This window comes from Kryptolebias marmoratus, linkage group LG10 (genome assembly GCF_001649575.2).
Source record: "Kryptolebias marmoratus isolate JLee-2015 linkage group LG10, ASM164957v2, whole genome shotgun sequence".
Taxonomy (NCBI): Eukaryota; Metazoa; Chordata; class Actinopteri; order Cyprinodontiformes; family Rivulidae; genus Kryptolebias; species Kryptolebias marmoratus.
In genome coordinates this window covers 23,572,899-23,596,755 of record NC_051439.1, presented here as the reverse complement: position 1 = coordinate 23,596,755, position 23,857 = coordinate 23,572,899, and the positions used below count along the sequence as shown (strand labels likewise).

The 23,857-nt window shown below is 46.8% G+C and overlaps 1 protein-coding gene across 1 annotated transcript in view; it reads left to right on the top strand.

Moving 5' to 3' along the window:
• akap6 (A kinase (PRKA) anchor protein 6) overlaps positions 1-17,758 on the top strand; it is a gene marked incomplete in the record, with an annotated part of 131,189 nt that extends 113,431 nt beyond the window's left edge. The window contains 3 exon segments of the mRNA XM_037977638.1: positions 6,805-9,687; positions 10,559-11,533; positions 14,851-17,758. Of these exon segments, the coding sequence (XP_037833566.1) occupies positions 6,805-9,687; positions 10,559-11,533; positions 14,851-14,895 (3,903 nt within the window).
• Between the last annotated feature and the right edge of the window lie 6,099 nt (positions 17,759-23,857).

The following is a 23,857-nucleotide window of genomic DNA, read 5'->3' as shown; positions in this document are numbered from 1 at the left end:
CGAACCTGCAGATAACGGAAAAAACTTGACGGGAGAAGATGGTGCTTAGAACATAACTGTGCAAAAGATGCAAAAGTTCCACTAATATATAGGTCACCTATCACTCCAATGCCCTTCCCTCTCCATCTCCGAAAGACGGCGTCGTGGAGACCTGGGGCAAAGGAGTGATTTTCACAGATAGGAGTATCTAAGTAAACCTCTGGAGCTTTTATAAATTTTTGTATTTGTTTCCAAATTCTGATAGTGTTGCCTATGACAAAATTATTAGTGTATAGCGATTTATTGACATTAACAGGACTGTTAAGCAGGGCTGTCAGGGACGACTTACAACAATGCATGCGTTCTAAAGATAACCAAGTAGGGCAGGACCCATCAAATGAGGGTGGACCCTTCCTCCACCAGGCCATGATGGATAAATGGCAAGCCCAGTAGTATTGCTTGAAATCTGGTAAGGAGAACCCACCTCCCGTTCCTGGTTTACATAAGTGTTTTTTGGAGATTCTGACATTTTTATATCCCCAAATAAAGGGAATAATAATTGAATCTAGTTGTCTGNGTTTGAGTACAATATATTGAAAAGACGACGCAGATTGAAAAACATATGCCTATCTGGCATAAAGCCAGTCTGATCCGGATGGATGATTAAACTTATGTATTTCTTGAGTCTATTGGCTAGAATTTTCCCAAGGATTTTTGTTTCTAGAGGTAACAATGAAATTGGGCGATAGGATGAAACAACCTCTGGATCTCGGCCAGGTTTAGGAATGAGTGAAATATTGGCTCTGTTTAAAGTGGGAGGCAGTCTTGACGCCTGCTTAGAGTGGTTTAACATACGCAAAAGTAGAGGCGATAATTTGGGACTGAATGTTTTGAAGAACTCAACACTAAAGCCGTCAGGACCAGGCGCTTTGTTGTTGGGAAGGGACAAGATGACAGATTCAATTTCCTGTAAAGTTATACTGGCTTCCAGTGCCTCAATCGAATCTGACGGTAGTTTTGGCAAATTCAAATTTTCAAAAAATCTATCCATGTTTCCAAAGTCTAGTTCTCCCTTTGACTGATAAACATTAGCATAGAAGTCTGCAAAGCGGTCATTGATTCTATCCGGGTCTGTGAGTAAGGTCCCATCTTCAAGTCTAATATGATGTATGGCTCTAGAGGCCTGTGATTGTTTAAGCTGCCGGGCTAATAGCTTATGGGGTTTATCACCTAGCTCAAAATGTCTTTGCTTGACCTGTACCAGTAATTTAGAAACATTTCTGGACGCAATAGAGTTGTATTCATATCGTAGAGCTGTAATTTTATTCAACTTATCCGGACATTGCTTTAATTTATACGAATTTTCTAGGCTGGTCAACAGGCCCTCTATTTCATCTAACCTCATCCTGGACTCTTTACCCTTTGCTGCCTCAAACGAAATTATAGATCCCCTTATAACTGCCTTCATTGCTTCCCATAGCATTGAGTCATCCACATCCCCCTTGTCGTTAGCACTCAGGTATGACTTAATTTCGTTTGAAATATAGGGGCAAAATTTCTTATCTTTTAACAGAGTGTTATTCAAGCGCCAGTTCCACTTTCCCTTTTTAAAATCTAATTTAAGGTTCAGCAATACAGGAGCATGATCAGATATGTGAATATTGTGGTATTTGCAGCTTGATACTGATCCTAGCAATCTAGAGTCCAACAAGAAGTAATCAATCCTAGAGTAAGACTTATGTACTGCTGAAAAGTATGAGTAGTCCCTCCCAGTAGGATATAGTAGTCTCCAAATGTCAACCAAATTATGGGGTTGTAGTAGGTTTTTAAGGGACTCACTACTCTTGGTTGAGCTGGCCTGAGGATGTTGTCTATCTAAAACTGGGTCCAGGATTAGGTTTAAGTCCCCTCCAATAATTATATTAGAGCCCACCCAGTCCGGCACTACATTAAAAAGCTCTTGAAAAAAGATGGGATCATCAAAATTAGGCCCATATATATTTATTAGTGTCACTGGTGCAGTATTTAGTAGCCCACTTACAATCACATATCTTCCCCTTTGATCTGAAATTGTCTGCTTATGAATGAACGATGTGTGTTTTTTAATCAAAATTGCAACCCCTCTAGTTTTTGTACTAAAATTTGACTGGTAAACATGTGAGGCCCATGAGGGGCTAAGGACTTTAGCAGCCGTTTTCTTAATATGGGTTTCCTGGAGAAAACAAATATCAGCCTTCAATGAACGCAGGTGTGCATAAACTTTACCTCTTTTTAGAGGACTATTTATCCCGCGGACATTCCAGCTAATCAAATTAATCCCGCCCTTACCATGCTTATTTGGATCAGTTGTCATTAATCTGTGTGCATTTTAGTAACTGTTGCGTGACTATGAAGATAAATATAAGATGTCCAGAACACGCCGATGTGCAATAAGCACCCCCACCCATAACATGACTAACCCCCTCTTCTACCAAACATAACTGAACGGAACCCGGAGCGGTGTCTCCATACCCCCAACTTAAAGCTAGAACTAGCCGTTCGCCCGAGGGCGGACAAGCAACACAGCTCCCCATCTTTCCAACTAGAGTAGCCGCTCCACCCCACACAATGAAAGGTGTCAAAATAGATAAATGACATTTCTCACCAAATGACAGAGTCCTTAATTGCTCGTATTCTGAAGATTTCAAGCATAACAACATAAGGGTAGTCTGACCACCTACTTCATTTAGTCCCAGACTGCCAGTCCTCAATCTCCCGGCTCAGGAATTTATCGGCTTCCGCTGGAGAGTCGAACGTAGCAGTGTTATTATTCACAGTAACCAGGAACAGCGCTGGGTATCGGAATCCATAACGAATCCCCTTGGATCTGCATTGCTCCTTGATCGCTTGGAACCCCTGACGCTTCTTCATTACAGCTGAGGTGAGGTCGGGAAAGATGAACACCGAGCGACCGTTGTACTGCAGAGGACCCTTCTCCCTCGCCAACCGCAGCACCCGCTCCCTCTCTTGAAAATAGTGCAGCCTGACAATGATGGCTCTCGCCTTCCCGTCTTTAGCCTGCGTCAAGCTCCGGTGTGCCCGATCCACCTCAATTGGCCGATCAAAGTTGTCTTCTCCCAGCAGTTTAGGTAGTAGTTTGCAGACAAAGTCCGTCGGTCTTCCATTCTCTGCTTTCTCTTGTATGCCCACAATACGGATATTCTGCCGGCGCGAGCGCGCCTCCAAATCCTCCAGCTTGGTTAGCTGCTGAGAGCATTGCGCTACTAGGCTATGGTGTTGCTTCTCCAGCTCCGAAATCCGTCTCTCCTGTGACACGACTGCGGCCTCTGTTGATGTCACACGGTCACTAATATCGGAAAGCGCCGCTTTCAGACTGGAAATGGATCCATTAAGCTCCACAAACCTCATGTCGACCGTACTGCTAAGTTTGCTAATGGCAGCTAGGACGTCCTCATTGGTGGCGGATGGACCCGGAGAGCACATGGAGCTCATGCTAACATTAGCCGCCTTGACGCCTGCTAGCTTGGTCCGGTCGTCTAGGGTATCTTCCTCCGAGCCTTTGTCTTTTTTATTACCTTTGAGCTTCGTCGTCCTATTCATAGTGCGATGGCACACTACACATATGCTGAGCAGAAGTTTAAATATTATTCACGGTGAGATAATGGCGGAGTTGAGTCGGAGCTCCCTCAAAACACGTCTACTCCATATTGAGACCTAGGCCACGCCCCCGTTATTCAAATATTTTGAAAACCAAAAGTCCCAGCGGCCGTCTCCTGGATGAGCCGAACGTTTAGATTTATGAACGGCTGAAGCAGCACAGAGTCTGCAGGAGTTTGGTTGTAAAAACTGACTCCTGACTCTATATAACACACCTGATCTGAATCAGTGTGTGATTAACAGGCTTCTGCAGGACAAGAAGAGGTGATTTAACCTCAGAGGAACAGGTGAAACCTGCAGGATGGAGGCCCTGAGGACCAGGATTGACCACCCCTGGTTTAAAGTATTTATAAAAAAAGTTGCTCATGAAGTAAGCTGTCCTCTGACAGAGAAAACAAACACACACAGACAGTTACATGATCACCCGCCTGTCATAGCAGCGGGTGATAACAGGAAACGGTACATTTGGTGTGAAACATTAGCAGAAAACTGTTTACGATGATTAAATAGTAAATTAGTCTAAATGGTAATTTTGCAGAATCTGTTCCTGGCAGTTTTTCCAAACTGAATTATTTCCTGCTTTAAAAATGTTTTTAACTTTCTCTGCTGTAAAATACTTACAGTTTAGCTGTAATTGTTTTTATTGTAGAAAGTGGATCAATCAGATAAAAAATGATGTGCACGGTTTTGGCGGGTCATGAAATCTCCAACACGATTGGATTAAACTGATTGATAACCTTTTTCTTCTGCACAATAAATGTGTTTTTAAACGCATCTGCAGTCCAAAACCTAGTTTAGTCATTACCAACATCTCCCTTATCAGCACATGGGGAATAAACACAAATCTAATAGAAATTCATTACGCAGAGCCATATCCACACAAGCTAACACACACACACAGAGCCAACTAGTTTATTAGATTAATAGGCTATGAATGGCTAATACGAATTACCCCCCTCTCTTGTTAACGAGACGTGGAGCAATTTGTATAATTATGTCTGTGGCAGGGAAGATTTCCTGTGTCTAAGCATATTTTTAGACAGCCGAGCTTTCTGAAGGCTTTTGATTACGTATTTACTTTGGGTTTTCAGCTTGGTGCGTCCTCTCTCAGAAGTCGTCTTTGAATAATTCATTGCTTTGTTCCAGAGTAGAATAATTTGTGTTGAGATTTATGAGCAATTCCTTCGGGGTGGGCTGATTTCACTCTTCTTTGAAATGATCAGAGAACATGTTCTGTCAGGGGTTTGGCATCAGTGGATCTTTTTCAGAGACCGGAGTCCGAAGAGATGCGCTAACATGTCTTTTTTTCAAGAATTAGGTGTGGTTGATAAAGCAGAACACACTCAGGTGTGTTTATTGGTGGCAATAAAGAAGAGCTGTTTCTTTTTGATTTAAAAATCAAAATGTTGGAACAAGCATTATTCTTTGTAGTTTTTGAGTTCTGTCCTTGTTTTACAACATTTCCCTCGGATTATTCGAATTAAAAATCTTTTCTGATGATGGACTAAATATGGTCATTATTTGTGGACTAGAGTCTGAGTTAAACTCCACCTGGTCTGATCCTGGTCTCTGATCCTGGTCCTGGTCTCTGATCCTGGTCTCTGATCCTGGTCTCTGCTCCTGGTCTCTGATCCTGGTCCTGGTCTCTGATCCTGGTCTCTGCTCCTGGTGTCTGATCCTGCTCCTGGTCCCTGATCCTGGTTCTGGTCTCTGCTCCTGGTCTCTGATCCTGGTCTCTGATCCTGCTCCTGGTCTCTGATCCTGGTCCTGGTCTCTGATCCTGGTCTCTGCTCCTGGTGTCTGATCCTGCTCCTGGTCCCTGATCCTGGTTCTGGTCTCTGCTCCTGGTCTCTGATCCTGGTCTCTGATCCTGCTCCTGGTCTCTGATCCTGGTCCTGGTCTCTGATCCTGGTCTCTGCTCCTGGTGTCTGATCCTGCTCCTGGTCCCTGATCCTGGTTCTGGTCTCTGCTCCTGGTCTCTGATCCTGGTCTCTGATCCTGCTCCTGGTCTCTGATCCTGGTCCTGGTCTCTGATCCTGGTCTCTGCTCCTGGTGTCTGATCCTGCTCCTGGTCCCTGATCCTGGTTCTGGTCTCTGCTCCTGGTCTCTGATCCTGGTCTCTGATCCTGCTCCTGGTCTCTGATCCTGGTCCTGGTCTCTGATCCTGGTCTCTGCTCCTGGTGTCTGATCCTGCTCCTGGTCCCTGATCCTGGTTCTGGTCTCTGCTCCTGGTCTCTGATCCTGGTCTCTGATCCTGCTCCTGGTCTCTGATCCTGGTCCTGGTCTCTGATCCTGGTCTCTGCTCCTGGTGTCTGATCCTGCTCCTGGTCCCTGATCCTGGTTCTGGTCTCTGCTCCTGGTCTCTGATCCTGGTCTCTGATCCTGCTCCTGGTCTCTGATCCTGGTTCTGGTCTGATCCTGGTTCTGGTCTCTGCTCCTGGTCTCTGATCCTGGTTCTGGTCTGATCCTGGTTCTGGTCTTCATGGACCTGAAGGTGCAGTTGTAGAGAGGAGGGGTTCTGGTTTGAGACCCTCAGGGTTCCATCTCTGCTGTTTGGAGATGATGTGGTTCAGTTGTCGTCTTCAAGCCCTGACCTTTAGCTGGTTCTAAACTGGTTCACAGCTGGAAGTCTGAGGTCATGGTTTTCTTCAAGCAGAGGACTTCAAGTATCTGAGGGTCTCGTTCCTGCGTGATGGTAGGATGGGAGACAGGCCGACAGATCAGGGCCTCGTCTGCAGTAATGAAGACGTTGCTCCAATCAGTTGGTCAGATCTCTCATAAATTGAGGGTTTTGGTTCTGATTTACTGAAAGGAGTTCCTCTGGAGGGTAGCCGGGCTCAGTCCCTCAGTCTCACAGACAAGATGAGGAGCTCCATCATCCAGAGCTGAGAGTAGAACTTCTCCTGGTTCAGGATCTGATTAGGATGCTTCCTGGATACTTTCCACCGGGAGGAGACGCTGGATTCTTTACATGTCCTCTTTGGTCTGGAAGGATCTTGGGATCCCTCAGGAAAAGCTGGACAGTGAGATGTCTGGTTTTTATAATCTGGGTTCAGTTCTTCGGTTCTCAGTCTGCCATATATTAAGTTAAAAGGTTTTAATTCAATATATAGTTGGGTTTCTCTGACTTCGAACATGTTGAAATTGTTCCTTCTCTTTCTTCATCAGGTCAATGAAAAGTTTCTGGAAGCGGGCCTGGTGGACCTGTGTCAGATCAGCCCAGCGTCGGCAGGTCCAGCTGCACCGGCACCAGACGACTCCTGGGAGTGGGACGAAACGGACATGACAATCCCAGAATCAGAACCACAAGAAGAACCAGAGTCTGACCTCCAAACCAGCCCAAACCTGCCTTCAGACGGTGCTCTGTCCAACGGGGCTCGACTGGTCCGAACCGACGTCCAGGACTGTCAGAGTTCAGAGAGGGTTGAAGTTCAGAACCTCATGAACTCCCAAAGTGTCCCCCCTCACAGCAACATCTTCCAGGTGTTCAGCCTCCATAACGTTGAGTTCTACAAACAGCCTCATTTCCCTCTAACTTCCTCTTTGAGGCACAAAACCAAACCAGCAAAGAAGAAACCACAACTTCTGCTGAAGAGCATCAGTAAGGACTCCTCCCTGTCCTCTGTGGAATCCCTTCCAGACCTTCTGGGAGGTTTGATGTCAAACAGTCTTCTAGAAGATAAGATCACTGGGTTACGGGACGGAGACATCAAGAGTGGCAGAGGACAGTCTGAAAACCGTCCTCGTTCAGACTCTGAGAGCGGGATCGTTAGTGACACCGGAGACATCGAGACAACAACATCAAACTCTGAGATCCAAGCAGAGGAAGAGGATGAAGAGGAAAAAAGACTGAAGGATAAAAATGTGTTTGAGCATCGTTTAGCTCTTCAAACAGACATTGTCCAGGAGTTTAATCAGAGCAGGAAGATGGACATTTATAGAGAAAAGGGATGGAGAACGAGTGAGACTGAAGGTGAAACTAAAAGAAACCAAGAGGAGATGAAGAGGAGGAGCAGGAGGGGTGGAGGGGAGGCTGTTGAGATCTTGATTAATGGCCATGGGATCCTGACACCTGCAGATTCTGATTCTGACTTCGAAGGTGGAGGAGTGGATGATGACATCACACTATTCAATGCTGACCAGTATATCAGTTTGGAGTGTCTCCCCGTTCGGAAATGTCGGGAGTCCAGTCCGGTTTTATCCCAGAGCTCCTCTCTGGAGTCTCTCCTGGCTCTGGGTGTGGAGTTGTTCCCCTCCAAAGACCTGCTGCATCGGAGCACCTCCCTGGAGAGCTGCTTGAATCCGTGTTCCAGCACCGATGTTGAGGCCGGAGGCAGCCTCGCAGAGCTGGACCTGGGACAAAGGACAGGAGCAGACGGACGTGAACCAGAAAATGAAACTGAAAGTGCGCTAAGAGAGCCAACCTCTGGGGAGCTGAGCCGAAGAACGCTCGATCTCCTAAAACGTCTGGAGAACATCCAGAATCCTCTGGTGGCGAAGATGACCCGAAGCGTCTCTGACATGACGCTTGGAAGCAGCTCGCCCCAGAGGAGCCTGCTCCCTGTCTCCCCCTCCCTCGGCGGGCAGCACTCCCCCCTCTCAGGGGCGTTGGGATGTTCACGGAAAGAGCTGCCATTGTTGATCACCAGGAGCTCAGGAAAAGCATCACTGACTGAGCTGAGCAGCACCGAGGACTCATCGCTCGGGTCCGAGGATTTCTCCACACACAGAAACCTGCTGATGGATCCAAACATGGCTGCCAGCTTCAGGTCCTGCAGGAAACCTTATCACGGCAACAACCGAGGCGGACAGGGCGGACAGGGCGGACAGGGCGGACAGGGCGTAGAGGACTCAGACGCTGCGAGTTTGAGCATGGTGGTGAACATCTCGTGCACGTCGGCATGCACAGATGAAGACGAGGACAACAGCGACCTGCTTTCTTCTTCTACGCTGACGCTCACTGAAGAGGAACTTGGAGTTCGTGATGAAGAGGACGAGGAGAAGGACGGGCTGAGCAGTGCGTCCTCTGGTAATGAAGAGGAGGAGGAGGATGAAGAGGAGATGGAGAGCTCTTACGTTCTGGGGCTGGAGTACATGAAGAGGGAGCTCCAGAGTTGGATCAGATCTCCTCGCAGCTCATGTTCTTCTTTGTTGTCTAAAACCGAGGTGGGTCTCCGGGACGAGCTGCAGTGCGGGACTTCTCCGTCCTCCACCTTCACCTCCTCAGCTGCCAGATCCTCCGAAACCAACAACAACCAAATAGGAGAAGAAGAAAGACAGCAGGAAGAGGAGAACCGGAGGAATGCCACCAGGAGATACATCAGCCAGTTCGTGGACGATGTGGAGAATGGAAACGTGGACCAGAGCTGTTTGAGACGGAAAGATGAAGACGATGAGCTCCTCCGAGAAGAGTCCAGCGTCTTCACTAAGAAGGGAGACTCTCTGAGGGACTTGTACCTGAACACCAAACCAGACGAGTCAATTCAAGATGGAGGCAACCTGAGAGTCAAAATGGAGTCCGATTCAATGAGACATCTGTGTTTATCTCCGTCCTGCGAGCTCCTGACCTTCTCTTCCAAACCTATGTCCTCCTTGGTGGGACAGCTGAGGGGGGAGCTGCCCTGCCACGGTGTCCCCCTCCACTCACCCCCGTCTCTCTCACCAGTGGAGGACTGCAGATCCCAGCATGCATTGCACAGCAGCAGACCAGCTGCTGGAGGGAGGAAAGCCATAAACATCCAGGAGAAGTTCAAGTTCTCGTCCTTCGTGACGGAGGAGACGCGGAGAGAAATCCGAGCTAAAGATTTGTCTCTGCTTCCCAAAAAACGTCCCAAATCCTCGTCCTGCTGCAGCCACCGTCCCTCCTCGTCCTCAGCCCCTCCACCGAGCGAAGACAACAGCAAGAAAGAGGATGTGCATGGCTTCGTGATGGAGATCATCGACATGGCCTCAGTGGCGCTGAAAAACAAAGAGAACCAGACTGAAGGACAGAACCCGAGTGGGTCTGTCCAGGACCGCGGTCCCGGCTCTGTGGCGCAGATCAAAGACAAGGTAAAAAAAAAAGATTAAAACTTGTAAAATTAAAGAGTTAGCTAAAGGATGCTGCCTTTCATGGCAAAGTTTTAATTCAAGATGGCCGCCACAGCCATGAAATGTGTTCTTCCTGTTGAGGATGACTTACCTCATTGTAATTCTGATTAGCTGTGGCGGCCATCTTGAATCCGGTTGGCTCCAGTTGTGTGATTACTTCCTGAAAGTTTCCTTATGAGATATTTTGCTAACAGACAGACATGAACCGGCGGGTGATAACAAACCTAAGGCTGAGACGGAGCCGTCCTGTTTGACCTGATATGTTCTCTGCCTTTCAAGGACAGAATCATTAAAGGAAGTAAAAGTTATTTCCCTCTTCGTTCACTGAGTCGAAGTAATTTAATAAATCGCATCAGAAGAGCCGAAGTTTTCGGGCGTAATGACTAATTTCTTCCGCAGCGCGGGGAGGAATCTAAAACCTCATCAGTCTTCAGCTAAAAGAAATCAGGCAGAAAACTTTGTTTGTTTTTTCTATAAAAAGTGTTTGATTATAAAACATTAATATGGAAATCAAGATTTAACGATGTGATTGTTTACAAATCAGGAAGTAGTTTATTCAGAGAACTTTTTTATGTTTTTGACTCGAAGCGTTTAACTACAGAGCAGCTTTAGTTGGAAGGGTTGTTGATGAGGAGCAGAAAGCTCTTTGAACAGCTGATGAGCTCATGGCTAGTCTGAACGCAGCTCAGTCCACAAACATTTGCACCACGTTGCTCAGCTCAGAGCAGCAGCTGGTTGTAGTTCACACAGAACCCTGCTTCTAAATACCTGAAACATCCCTTTAATGAAAGGCAGGTAACAGCCTGTGATGCTCCTCTGCTTCCTCCTGCAGATTCTCCAACACTCCCACCAACCTCTCCACCTTCGGAAGGGAGACTTCTACTCCTACCTGTCCCTGTCGTCCCACGACAGCGACTGCGGCGAGGTCAGCCAGTGTGCCGAGGACCAGAGCTCCTCCCCCGTGCCCTACAGCATCCCATCATGCACCACTCCGACACAAGGCCTCCGCAGCCCGAGTCCTGAGCTGCCTGCCAAGCAGTCTGAGCGCTCCTCTCCGAGCGGCCTGGATCTGAGGTCAGCAGACAGCCGGAGCACCGGCCTGTCCGCGCCCCCCAGTCCTGACTTCAGGGACGAGGAGACGCTGTTTGCAGCTTGCACTGAGGAGGTTTACCTGGGCCCGCCCCTTTGCTACAGCATGGTGCTCTCCAAGAAGCCGCGGCGGCTCCTGTTAAAGTCGGCGTGTGGCGACGGGCTGAGCTGTTCCTGCTCGTCTGCTTTCACACAGGAGTCAGACGTGGACCCGTTCCAAGATCCCCTGTACTTCCAGGGACCATGTCACAGAGAGGAAGCCCTGTCCCCTTCCTGTCCCCCTCCTGTGTCCTCCGGTGCGCTCTCCGAGGAGCGCCGCCCCTCCTGTGAAGCTCCTGCAGGAAAAGCTGTCGGCGCGCTGCAGGAGGAGAGGAGTCGTAATGAGGGGCCTCCTTATCTTAATCCGTGGCTGCGTGTCGCCCTGATAGACTCCTCTGCGGCTGAATGTTTGGCAGATACTAAAACGCTTGGATCCAATATGGGCGCCGTAATGACCGAGATAAGTGTCTGCAGCTTCGCTACAAATCCCTCAAAAGAGCCAGCCGCCGCCGCCACGCGTATTAATCCTAAAATTAACCGCTCAGCGATGAGAGGGGCTGATAGAGAGGACAGGGAGCGGCGCGGAGAGGTAGATACCCGACAGGCGGAGCAGGAGGAGGAGGGCGGGGACGGGTGGAGCAGCTCGCAGCAGGATCCAAAGGCTTCGATGGAGAAGCAGGTTAGTGTTCCGTGTGTTTGCCTGATGTGATATCTCAGGACATTATACAGCGCCTTGATACTGCACTCCACCTCTCCACTCCAGGTATTAGTCTGAGCCGAGGCTCTCTGTGGGCATGAATGTAATGAGGCTGGAACTTTCTGATTTCCATTTCAGGACAAACACCAGGGCTGCTAATGCTAAGCTAACGTCGCTCTTCCTCCACTTTATTCTCTTTTTTTGTTATAAACTGCCTAAAGGGGAAGGTGGATGATCATGTTTTTGCCTGTGTCTGTCTGTTAGCGAAATATCTTAGAAAACACAGGACAAAACTGAATAAAACTCTCAGAAAGTAACCACTGGTTGTACGTCTCCAACTGAATAACTTTTGGAGTCAGTCTGATTCAACATGGCCGCCACAGCCAGCTGATTTTACAACAGTTTTACAGATAATGAGCTAAGGTTGGTGTGGTAGTAGCTGAGAGTCAAGGTTTGACCAACATGGCTGCAGCTCCATCCTTTTCATTATGGGATGGTCTGACAGCCGGCGGGTGATATGCATTCCTTCAGAGAATGATAGGCCTTATTGTTATCTGAGTCCTCTTCATCCCTCCCTCCTTCCTCCCTCCTCTTCCTCCCTCTCATCTTCTTCCTGTTATCATTTCTCCCTTCTTCATTTCCTTCCTCTCTTCTCTCAGAATTAATCTTCTCTTCCAAAGTTCTGCATTCATCTTTCCTGTGTCCTCCATCCTCCCTCCTCCCTCCATCCTCCCTCCTTCCTCCTTCCCTCCCTCCTTCCTCCCTCCTTCCTCCCTCTATCCTCCATCCCTCCTCTCTCCTCCCTCCATCCTCCATTCTCCATCCTCTCTCCCTCCATCACTCCTCCCTCTCTCCCTCCTCCCTCCCTCCTCCATCCCTCCNGGGTGATATGCATTCCTTCAGAGAATGATAGGCCTTATTGTTATCTGAGTCCTCTTCATCCCTCCCTCCTTCCTCCCTCCTCTTCCTCCCTCTCATCTTCTTCCTGTTATCATTTCTCCCTTCTTCATTTCCTTCCTCTCTTCTCTCAGAATTAATCTTCTCTTCCAAAGTTCTGCATTCATCTTTCCTGTGTCCTCCCTCCTCCCTCCTCCCTCCATCCCTCCTCCGTCCTCCCTCCCTCCCCCCTCAGGTGTTAATGAAAGCTAGGAGTTTGCAGACTTTTCAGGATTTTGCTTAAAAAGGTTAAGGTCCATAGAACAACATCAGCATAATTACAATCCGTCAGATTTCATTAGGATTCATCAGCCAAGAGCTTTTCCTTCCCGCAGTGATTGTTCAATTCATTTCATCGCTGAATTAGCGTGTTTGTGCATGTTTTCTATTTCTTCATGCAAATGAGACAAAGCATTTTTACCACGTCTGCAGCCGCACTAATTCGCTGTTTATGAACTTTTGAAATGGATGCAGCAGAAACCAGGAACCAGGCAGGTCTCCTGGACTTCAGGAAGTCCTCTGAACCTCCGATTGAGGACTGTTCTCATCAGGACTGTGATCCTTTATTGAGTCAAAGTGTTGAATTAAATCATCTTTTTGTTGAACATTTGTATTCAAATCTGCATTTTAAATGAACCATCTTTGTTCTCTTTGCTTTTCTCCCTTGTGTTATTAATATATTTTGTAAAGCTGAAAATATTTAATTCATGTGATTCTTGTAGAATTCATTTAATTTTCATTTATTTATTGGACGCAGTTATGTTTTATAAATGCAGCTGAATAATTACCACGCTCAAAGACAAAACTCAGGAGTGTGTTTTAAATATTCAGCTTTATTTTTCTGAGCCGCTTTTCAAACGTTGAGTTTGTAATGAAACCTGAACACACACGCGCACACACACACACACACACACACACACACTCTACCTGTGTGTTTTCCTGCAGACCTTCTGCTGTCTGGGTCACAGAGCACATCATGAGCTGCATTCAGCATTGCTTTAATTGCACCTGTGTGTGTGTGTGTGTGTGTGCGAACAGGTGGGCCACGCCACGGGGGTCAGGACCAGCTGCACGCATCACGATATGATGTGTGTGTGTGATGGTGGGAGTGGGTCCCTGTCGTTGTGTTACGCTGTGTGTGTTTGTGCTTGATATTGCTCTTTTGGTTCTTTGCATGTCAGTGTGTACGTGGGTCTGTCCTCCGGTGTGTGTGTGTGTGTCTAACCTGCAGCTGTTGGGCTGTCAGAGCTCCTACCTGGACCCTCGTGCCCTGCCCTCGGGGGTGTGTGTGCATGTGCCGCTGGATGTTTGTGTGTTTAGAGGATGAGGGCACGAGGTTTTGCTGAGCCCTGGAGGCACCCACGGGGTGGCCACAACACACACACACACAGATGGCTTTTGTTTTTAGTTTTCTGGTTTAATTTTTGGAAAATAAAGAAAAGCTGATCAAACTAAACTCTCTTTGTTGCTCGGCTGCATCACAGATTTGCGTCGTTCTCAGGCTCGTCTCCATGACTCCAAATGGTTTTTAAAAACAGTTTATTAGTTTTTTATCCACACAGTCTAAGAAAACTGCAGGAATGCTCCACGCTGCAGCACTACTGGTGAAAACATCTTTACCACATATCAGAACATCTTTACTGAAGCTCGTTTCTGTTCTTTGTTAACATTTATATTTACGTTTTTCACTTCTTAACCATTTCAGTTTATTGGTGACAGGACTGGAGGAATGCTTATCGCCCGCTGCTCTGCATTTAAACAAAGGTCAAAATGTAAATAAAATAATAAAAGCCTTCATCAGTGTGGCTTTATGGTTTCTGCTGTTATAAATGTTTTAAATTATGAGATTGTTGTATTTATAACTAATATTAAAAACTGAATTCTGTTCAAGGATTATTTTTGATGAATCAGCTGATCATAAATATTTACTGTGTCATTATTTATTCATCTAAACTGAGCTAAGAACTGGTTTCAGCCTGGCTGCTTCAGGATCAGCAGCTCCTGCTGCTCTGGGTGAGCACAACGCCAGGGCGGAAAGACAACAGCAATGACCTCAGACCTCTGCTCATCGACCTGGGAAGGGTCAAAGGTCATTTAGAGTCCTCCATTCTACAGAGAGAAAGATTATTTACAGGAGGAAACATCTAAGACAGATTCACCCCAAAGGTCAGACTGTGCAGTGCTCAGAGAAATGAGCTCAGACTCTACAGGCCTTAGTTAGCAGGTCAAAGGTCATGACAGGGCAGTTAGAAAATGACTGAAGTGTAAAACTTCTTTGTAAAACAACTGCAACATATTTAATCATTTTGTTATTTTAAAAATGACGATGAAAATAATATTTTTGTTCTTTGATTTTCATCCAGAGTCCTCCGGCGCTGGCTGCTGAGGCGTTCAGGGTCCAGCTGTAAAGAAGCTCTCCTCATCTTCTCCCCTGAAGCTTGGAGCTTCACCCCCCCACCCCCAGCTGTCCTGACCGGGGTTGGACTGACGGAGGGTCAGGAGGGTCAGGATGGTTCTCACCTGGGTTGAACAGGTTCTCAAGCAGCTTTAAGGGATTTTCTCCGAGGGTTTCCTGTGGGAGTAAAACTGCTGTACAGTCAGTAAAAGCATGAACATAATACAGTGGAATGACATTCTTAGAGTTAAAGAACTGAATAGTTTAACATATTTAGAGTTTATTCATTCAGCTGTATCTGATACATTTTGACCAAACCCCCAGAAAGGTTGAATTAAACAACTTAGAGCTGCTCATTAAGCACATTTTATTCTCGATATTAGGCCTCCTTCACACTGGGTGACCGCTCAGCAACGTCTCAGGAAATCAGAACCTGGATGGTCTTTGTGTATAAAGAACGCCGGGAGCTTCTCCTTACACCTGGTAGAGCATCACGCACAGAACGTCTGTAGGGAGGTGTTGGTGGCAGTGTGTTTGTGACATGGGTCCACGTTTACCGGTGGGAAGAATCTGAAGGTTTAGACTCCAGAGCTGGCAGAGCTTGAAGGAACTTACCTCCGAGCTCTTGGCAGTGAGGTTGGATTGACTGATTCATGCTCTCTGCTTTAATAAACACCTCACATCACCGAGCCATCCTTCATTCCTCTTTTTAAACTCAAAACAAGAAGCTCCTGTTCTCATCCAACGTCTTTAATGTCATGATGCTGCTGGATCAGTTAAAGTGTCCGTGTATGTGATCAGGGTGCGGTCAGAGAGTCCTGCTGTGTGGTCCTGGAGGTTCAGCCGACATGGAGCGTGATGAGGCAGCAGGAGAGCGTCTCGTAGCAGCGTCATGACTTCACCCTAAAGGAGGTTTTCCATCTGACGCAGGACGTACCGGGGTGGTATCCAGTGTGAAAGGGGCTTTAAAGCTGTTCTGGAAGTACGTAATCCTGAGAAGATTCAGTTTTTTGTCCTGTTCTTCCACCAACGTGTCTTTCTGTAATGTAGGAGCTCCTCCTGTTGCATGACATCTTCCTGCACCGAAGCTTCACTTTGCTGCGGTTCCAAACTCTGTCAGCTGACATTTTACTGTATGCACACCTTAAAACTACACACTGTTAAACCAATATGCTGCTTGCTTAGAAGACTACGACTTTGTAGATAAGGTTCAGTTTGTCTGCAGAAACGTGCGACATGTTGACGGTGTTCTGGTTATCAGAAGGTGTTACCAACAGCTCGGCCTTTAACTTTAATCTGTTACTTCAAATCAAGAGTTTCCCAACAAATCCCCGCGAAGGACAGCTTTGTTCCTGTTTTTAAAGGCTTAACACTGAAGAGTTTGACTGAAAAAGCAGTTTTTGTGCTCCCTGACCCTAACTTTGGTTGTTTGTGGAAGGAGGAAGTTGTATCGGTGCTGCAGAGACACATGTAGCAAGGAAAGGTCCTCCACATGTAACTGAAACAGCATTTATTCATCAAATAATACTTCCTTTTACGTTCACCACTGAAGTTCAGCGTCATGGGTTTTCAGAGGGGCAGAAACCTTCCAGGGGAATTTAGGAGAATTACCTGGAAATTTAAACAAACTGTATAAAATCTACAGACTTTGTTTTACAGACAGATGAGTTTGACCCAAAGTTAGGAAAGAATCTGCAGATGGTGGCGTCACAACCACACAGTTCTTTCTTTTACCTGTTGTCATTCAAACATATTTATGTTGTGTTTTATCATTAAATTAATGAAAACACAAAACAAAAGTCACTTCCTGTTAATTCCCATGGAAAGTTTCCAGCTTAGACAGTTCTTGGACTTTTGCACCCGGAACCTGCATCCTTACAGGAAGTGTCTCCCTGAGCTGCGGCTGCTGGACAGAAGCGTCCGAGACTTCCGAGACGTCAGAGACATCAGAGACGTCAGAGACATTAGGCGTCAGAGACGTCAGAGGCATCACGCCATCCCGAGGCTTCTTATTTTCCCTGCGAGAGTCGTGGGGCGTCTGTCGTGTTGCTGGCATGTGAAACAGGTTCAGAACCTTCACACGTCACATTTTCTCTTCAAATGGTCCGAGTCCTCACAGGACCCATTCTTAATTCACATTTTGTATTTCCACAGAGCTAGAGTTGTGTTTTTATGTCCACATGTGTCCTAACTCCCGGCGAATTTGTGCAAACGTGTCGTTCGTGTGATTCCAAGTGAAAATTAGCAGATTTTCTCGCAGTTTTTGTTTTTCCAGCTCGTCTCCAACGGTCGCAGCCCAGAGAGATACCAAGTTTGAAAGGATCCAGGTTCTTCTTCTTTTGTCAGGCGGCCATTTGTAGCTGAGGACATTTCTGCTCCTTTAGTGTGGAAATAAATGTTTCCTGCTTGCAGCGGCGCCTCCAACCCACAGGAGTAAACAGCTGATCAGATGTAAAGTTTGTAATCTATGCAACACAACCAAAGTGTTGTGTAGCTGCTGGAGGGGGGTGTGTTGTATGTTTTGTTTTCTTTAACGTGACGAGGAGCAGAGAGGTGTGGGGGGGTCACAGGGTTTCAGATGGTTGGAAAACATACTTTTGTGCCTTGCTCTGCTCTTCCTCTTTGTGTTCTTCAGAAACTCTCCCAGGTCGTAAAGATGCAACAATCATCGGAAGAAAACAACCAATAAGAGTCAGTTTGTGTGGAACAGAATGTGTACAAAGGAGGAATGCTTGGTGTTGGTGTTTTCTGTGTATGTGATCTGTGATGTGGAATTTCTTTAATACTCGTGTCGCCGATAAATGCTCGACTGCATGGTTCCTGCTAACTACGATGTAAATCCAACTGATGACAAATAAACTTAATTTATTGGAAAACTAAGCTCTTTTATTGTTGTGCTTCTTGTGTTATGAGTGGTTTTTATTTGGAGGGGGGCTTCTGTAATTCATCCATTTAGTTTCTTTCATTTATGTTCGGGTCATGGAGGAAACCAGGACCTCCCTCTCCTCAGAGATGCTCTTCACCTCCTCTTGGAGGATCCAAAGATGTTCCCAGACCAGAGAAGATACGTAATTCCTCCAGAGGGTTCTGGGTCTGCCCGGGGTCTCCCCTCAGTGGGTCATGCCTGGAAAACCTTCAACGAGAGTCTGAACCTCCTCAGCTCCTCATCTGGATGAGGAGGAGCAGCAGCTGGATGATGGAGCTCCTCTCCTCCTCTCTAAGACTGAGCCCGGCCGCCCTTCAGAGGATCTGGTTCTTTCACTTCTGATCCAAACCTTATGACCACAGGTGGAATGTAGACGGTCAGTAAATCCAGAGCTTCAGCTCCTCTTCACCACGACAGACTGCAGCAAAGCCCTCATCACTGAAGACAAGGCCCTGATCCGTTGGTCCGTCTCCTGCTCCATCCTACCAGTATTCCACCTTTCTCCAGCTGAGGACCACAGCCTTGGACAGAGAGGAGCTGACTCATCTCCGCTCTGAACTGCCCCTGAGGACACGGCTTAAAGACGCCAACAGGACCATCTGAACCATCTCATCTGACAGATGTCCCCAAACCTCTGTGTGATTGAGATGCTGTCCATGAAGACCACAAACAGGATCGGAGACAGTCCTGGAGGAGTTAAACTGCACCGAGAACGAGCTCAACTTCATGTTGAGATGTGTTCTTGACTCAGACCAGATGGACCTTCGGAGTGACCCTGGAGACCCGCAGCTCCTCAGAGAGCCTCAGGCTGTTAGCGAGCATCGTGATGCTTTCAGACCATCAGCTTCATCAGCTTCATGTTCCTCTGACCACAGCTGATGGTCTGAGGCTGTGGACTCAAACCACTGAAACTGAACGTCACTTTCTGATTGCAGCATTCCTCACTTCGATGGAAGACAACCAGGAGGCTCCAGACGTGTTGAGGAGAACCAAAGGTTCTGACGGGCTCCGGTCCCATCAGTCGGGTTTGGTTGATTATTGTGAAAGGGTACCAACACCTTCATCTGTCTGTAGAGTCCAGTAACAGCTTCTCAGCCCCTCAATCATCAGAAACACATCATTAACATGGTTCTGTTTTATCTCACACAGATTTATTTGTTGGCCCTAATCGCCCCTGATTCCTGCCTCCGAGCGGCACAGACACATTTCAGCTGCTGAGGAGATGAAGAACAGTTTAAACCTGGAGAATGTGATTGGATATAATGATAAACACACACTTTGAGAATATTACCAAGCGTTAAATAATGTTTACTTTGTGAGACGGAGGTCAGCTGGTGCTGCTGATGATACGGTGAGTGGCACTGGACGATGATGAGGAGGACGGGCCGAGGAAGAGCGGCAACGTGGTGCTGAATGAAAAACAGGTGTTTATTTGTCTGTTGCTTCTGGTGCAAATTAATCTGTCACTGAAGCAGAGGGGTGACCGGAGAGGCTCAGAAAACAATAAATCTGGGAACAAATTGGAAAATAAACCAGAAAATTTCTGCAGAAATGTGAAAAGGTGTCGGTGCAGCCACTTCCTGAAACTCCAACCTTCTCCTCTGAAGCTGTCCTGGTTTCCTGTAACTTCTTCTTTGTGGTTTTCTTTCATCACAGTCTTTGACTCAGTCTCAGTCTGACCCCCTCCCTGAGGCCAGTTAGCCAAGGGACACCCTACCAGGGGCTGCCTGGGGCCTCCAACCCCTCCACCACCACAAGGTGGAGGTTCAGCACAGACTCAGCCATGACGTGAGGAGCTCCATCATCCAGGAGCAGCTCAGTTCAGAGCTGCTGCTCCTCAGCTGAGGAGGTTCAGACTCCTGATTAGGCCTCCTGGAGGTTTTCTGCTCACTGGGAGGAGACCCTGGGACTGACCCAGAACTCTCTGGAAGGATTAAATATCCTCTCTGGTGTTGGAATCCTCCAGGAGGAGCTGGAGGAGGTCTGGGTTTCTCTCCTGGACCTGTTAGCTCTGTGATCCAACCACGAACGGGTGGATGGATGGATGGACGGATGGATGGATGGATGGATGGACGGTTGGATGGATGGATGGATGGATGGATGAACAGATGGATGGATGGATGGATGGATGGATGGATGGATGGATGGATGGATGGATGGATGGACCGTTGGATGGAACTTTATTGATGCTCATTAATTAAACAAACTAAATATTTTTAAGGTGGACTTGTGATATTTTAATGTGTCCGTTTGGAACAATATAACCAAATATTTATCAAATATTATTTAGTCAAATTTGACCAAATATTTAAAAGAAGAAGTTTGTTTCCATACTTCTTTAGTGTCCTAATCAACCTTTAAACCCACCTGAAGCCTTTTACACCCCTCAGTAATTCCATCCAATGAAGGAAAATGAGCTTTTTAAAGACAGACTTCAGGTTTTATAAAGTGTGAGTTGTGCCTGGCTCAGCAGTCCCCTGGTAGGCTGGTTCGAGTCTGTTGACCTGGTCATGCGGTGGTCCGTACGCAGCGCCCCGACCCTTCCCTCCATCTTTCAGAGCCAATCGCAGCCGAGCTGTCAGAGGATTAAAAACTAGCAGTTAGCAGCAACAAAACACTCCACATTAAAGCAAATTGCTTCCTGCGATTGTTGATGGTTTCTCATTGTTGCGTTGCTCTCAGTCGCAGCCGTTGATGCTGATTGTTGCTGAAGGGGCCTTCAGATGACTGATAAGCGCTGATGAATGAAAATGGAAATGCTTTTCAGCGTTTTGCCTTCAAAGGGAAATCAAACCGGAGAGCGGAGCACCGAAGGACGGAGAATATTTGCCTTTTTGCAATTAACAAGATATGTTCTCCTTTTTTTGTGGTCAGAAAAATGGAAATGGCTTTTAAGGTCGTAAAGGTCGAGCGCATCGAAGCGTGGTGGCGTCGCAATTACTCCCCAGGCAAAGGCCTGATTCAGGCGGGAAGGTGGAGGAGGGGCAGGGTGGAATTAACGAGACGGCCGGCTCCCTGTCCAAAAGATCACATGTGATTACCGTACATCAAACAGACAGAGCGCTCAAATTATCTGCTGTCTGACGGCGGAGTCACAGGAAACGCAGACGGAATGATGAGTTAAAGGCTTTAAATGTCAAAACTTTGACCGTCCACCGCGTCGCTCAATCTGCTCCTGTGTCATCCTTCAGCTTTTACAAATCTGGTTCAAATCACACCCGGCACCACTGCATTTCCCTCCATGTTTCCGCTTTAATATCAGGCTTCACCTGTGTCTGTTAGCAAAACATCTCAGGAACCATGGGTCAGATCTGAACAAAACCTCCAGGAAGTAACCATCAGATGGAGTCAACCAATCCAAGATGGCCGCCACAGCTGACAGTAAAGGGCCCCGTTCGCTCAGACGACCTGAGGTTCGTTCTCGCTTCATTTTGGCCGTTTTCTGTGGCAGTTATTTCATTTATGTGATCACAGTCAGAAATATGATATAAAGACTGAAGAATAAGAAAAAAAAGAGTTAATTTTATTTCAGCACTTTAGTTAAAATAAAGTTTAAGAAGTGTTAAACAGCTCCAACTTGTGAGGAAACAGCAGAGGTTGGTAGAAAAACACAAACTCTAAAAGAAAGAAAGTGATGTGAAGGTTTGCAGGCTCTGGGAACCAGCAGCTGTTAAATGATGTCATAACCTGAGCTCGCTCTGATTGGCTCGTTCCTCCTCCTGAGTTAGGTGGAAGCTCCGCCCATCACACCTGATAATCAGCCCATCAGAGTTTTACCTGAAGAAAGTCTCAGTTCCTGCAGCTCCACCTGAACGATGACTGAAAACAGCAGCAGGTGGAAATGATGTCATCAGTGGCGTCTTTGAACGCATCACTCACAACAAGGACCTAAAATCCAGGTGTTTTCAGCCGGGAGGTCGGGTCGAGACAGAGTCAGCTGACAGGAGCTGGAAGGTCAGCTGTTGAACACAAAAACAGGAGTTTGTGTCAGAAAACAGAAAGATGGATTTAATTTTTTATGATCATCAGCTTCTTCCTGCCTGGTTCTGCTGCAGGCTGGAGCTAATTCCTCTGAACTTTCTGCACATTTGGTTCGGTCCGACATCAGTGTCCCGACGTGTTTTCCTGCAGAAACTAAAAGTTAGTTTAAATCAGAAGAACCTGAACCCATCAGTCTGGGAGTGATGGTGTCTCTGCAGCTGCTTGAAACTTTAAACCTGTTTTATTTTCTGCTTCTGTATGAAAACTGTTTAACCCGACTCTGGCTGTTTGTTTGCATTTGGAAAATCAACACCTTTTAATTGAACACTTTCACTTTGCTGCCAATGAAGTCAAAGTTTTAGACTTTAGTAAATATAGTAACAGCCTGGGTTCATTCAGGATGAAGTGTTGTGTTGAACGTAATGAATCAGAGTGATCTAAAGGGACAATCTGAGTCTTTTCTCACAGTTTTATGTCTCCAACAGGCCAGTGAGAGCCGGGCTTCAGTGCTGTCCATCAAACAGAAAAGGTTGGAACCTGCAGGAAGTAATCAGCTCCGAGTGAAAGTTAAATGTGTTTGTAATATTGGAAGGCTGCAGGTTTGGGAGGTGCTTTAAGCTTTAGAATAAAAATGAGAACGCAGAGGTGAAGCACTTCTCCTGAATGTCTTTGTGCTCTGCAATGATCATCCTGTAGCTCTGCGGAAAGCCTCAGCCTTCATCCTCTCCTCCTCTTCTCTCTGATGAGCAGCAGCGTCTCTTCATCAGCTGCACCGTAATGTTCTTTAGTCTGGGGACAAGAGCAGAAAATGGAACAATAGATTGCTTATAAACTGATCCTGCATTCAGGGCTGCGTATAATACACTAAAGTCATCAAGGGTTTGTTTGCTCCAATCAGAGTGATCCATCGATGGTTCCACAGAAGACGGAGGGACGGACATGGATTTCCTGTCTGCTTTTGACACAATCTGTATAGAAACTGTCAGAGTTCAATAAATTGTCTCACATTGGTCTGTTTATGCTAAATTCTCCCTGAAAACAATGAATTTCTGAGCTTGGAGCCACCAGTGATGGCAGAACAGATGAAGCTCAGTTTACCGATCCGTCCCTCACCTGTAGTCAGGAGAGGTGGCTGGACTCTGCCTTGGTGAGAAGGTGGAGCTCAGGTAGAGTTCAAAACTCAAGTGACAGAACCGTGGAAACGGAACCATCTGAGACTCCGTCATGTCTGCTCCTCACCGACAGACTAACGGGAACATTCGACTCTTAACAGGAAATAAACTCATCCTTCTGGAAGTAGAAGTTTGGGACCAGTTCTGATAAATGTGGGAGTGTTTTTATCTTTCTCTAAGTGTGTGTTCCTCATATGGATTCATGGAGTTTTAGCCTGATTGTTTTTTTTTTCCACATCAGTCGTCAAAAAGCATTTAAAAACCGATTTGATATCCAGTGGAAAGAGGCCAAGAGCCACATGAACGACAGAATAAATAAAAGCAGTGATGATGGCGGCGCGAGCTCGAGACCCCGATCAATCACCGCAGAAAGTGTGTGTGTGTGTGTGTGGGAGTTTGGTAAAAGAAGCAACAAAGTTAATGTCACTGATGTCTATTATCAATCATTTGCATGTGGAGGTGCGTGGATGAGCGTGTAGGAGTGGAAACTTTCGGCATCAAAAGGCTCCGTCTGTAATTCTTCAGAGCAGTTAATTCATCATCTGAGCCGCGGCGTCGGGGGCGTTCGCCGCCGTTTACGACTAATATTTCAGCTCCCATTACAGCTGCAGAGCAGAAAGCTGAGGCTCCGCTTTGACCTTTGACCCCAGCTGGAGGAATCGCAAGGCTGACCCCATCCATCAAAGCTGGGAGAGTGAAAAGATGAAGAGGGTAACATTATTAGTTAGATTAGAGAGATTTAGCTGTCATTTTCTGCTGAAACAGGAGGGGAGGGGCTGGCTCTGATTGGCTGCGGCTTCCTGTAGGTTCCTGGGGTGGTGCAGACAGAGACCTGCAGGCCTCTGTCTGCACTACCGCAGGAACCTACAGGCCTGCAGGTCTCTGTCTGCACCACC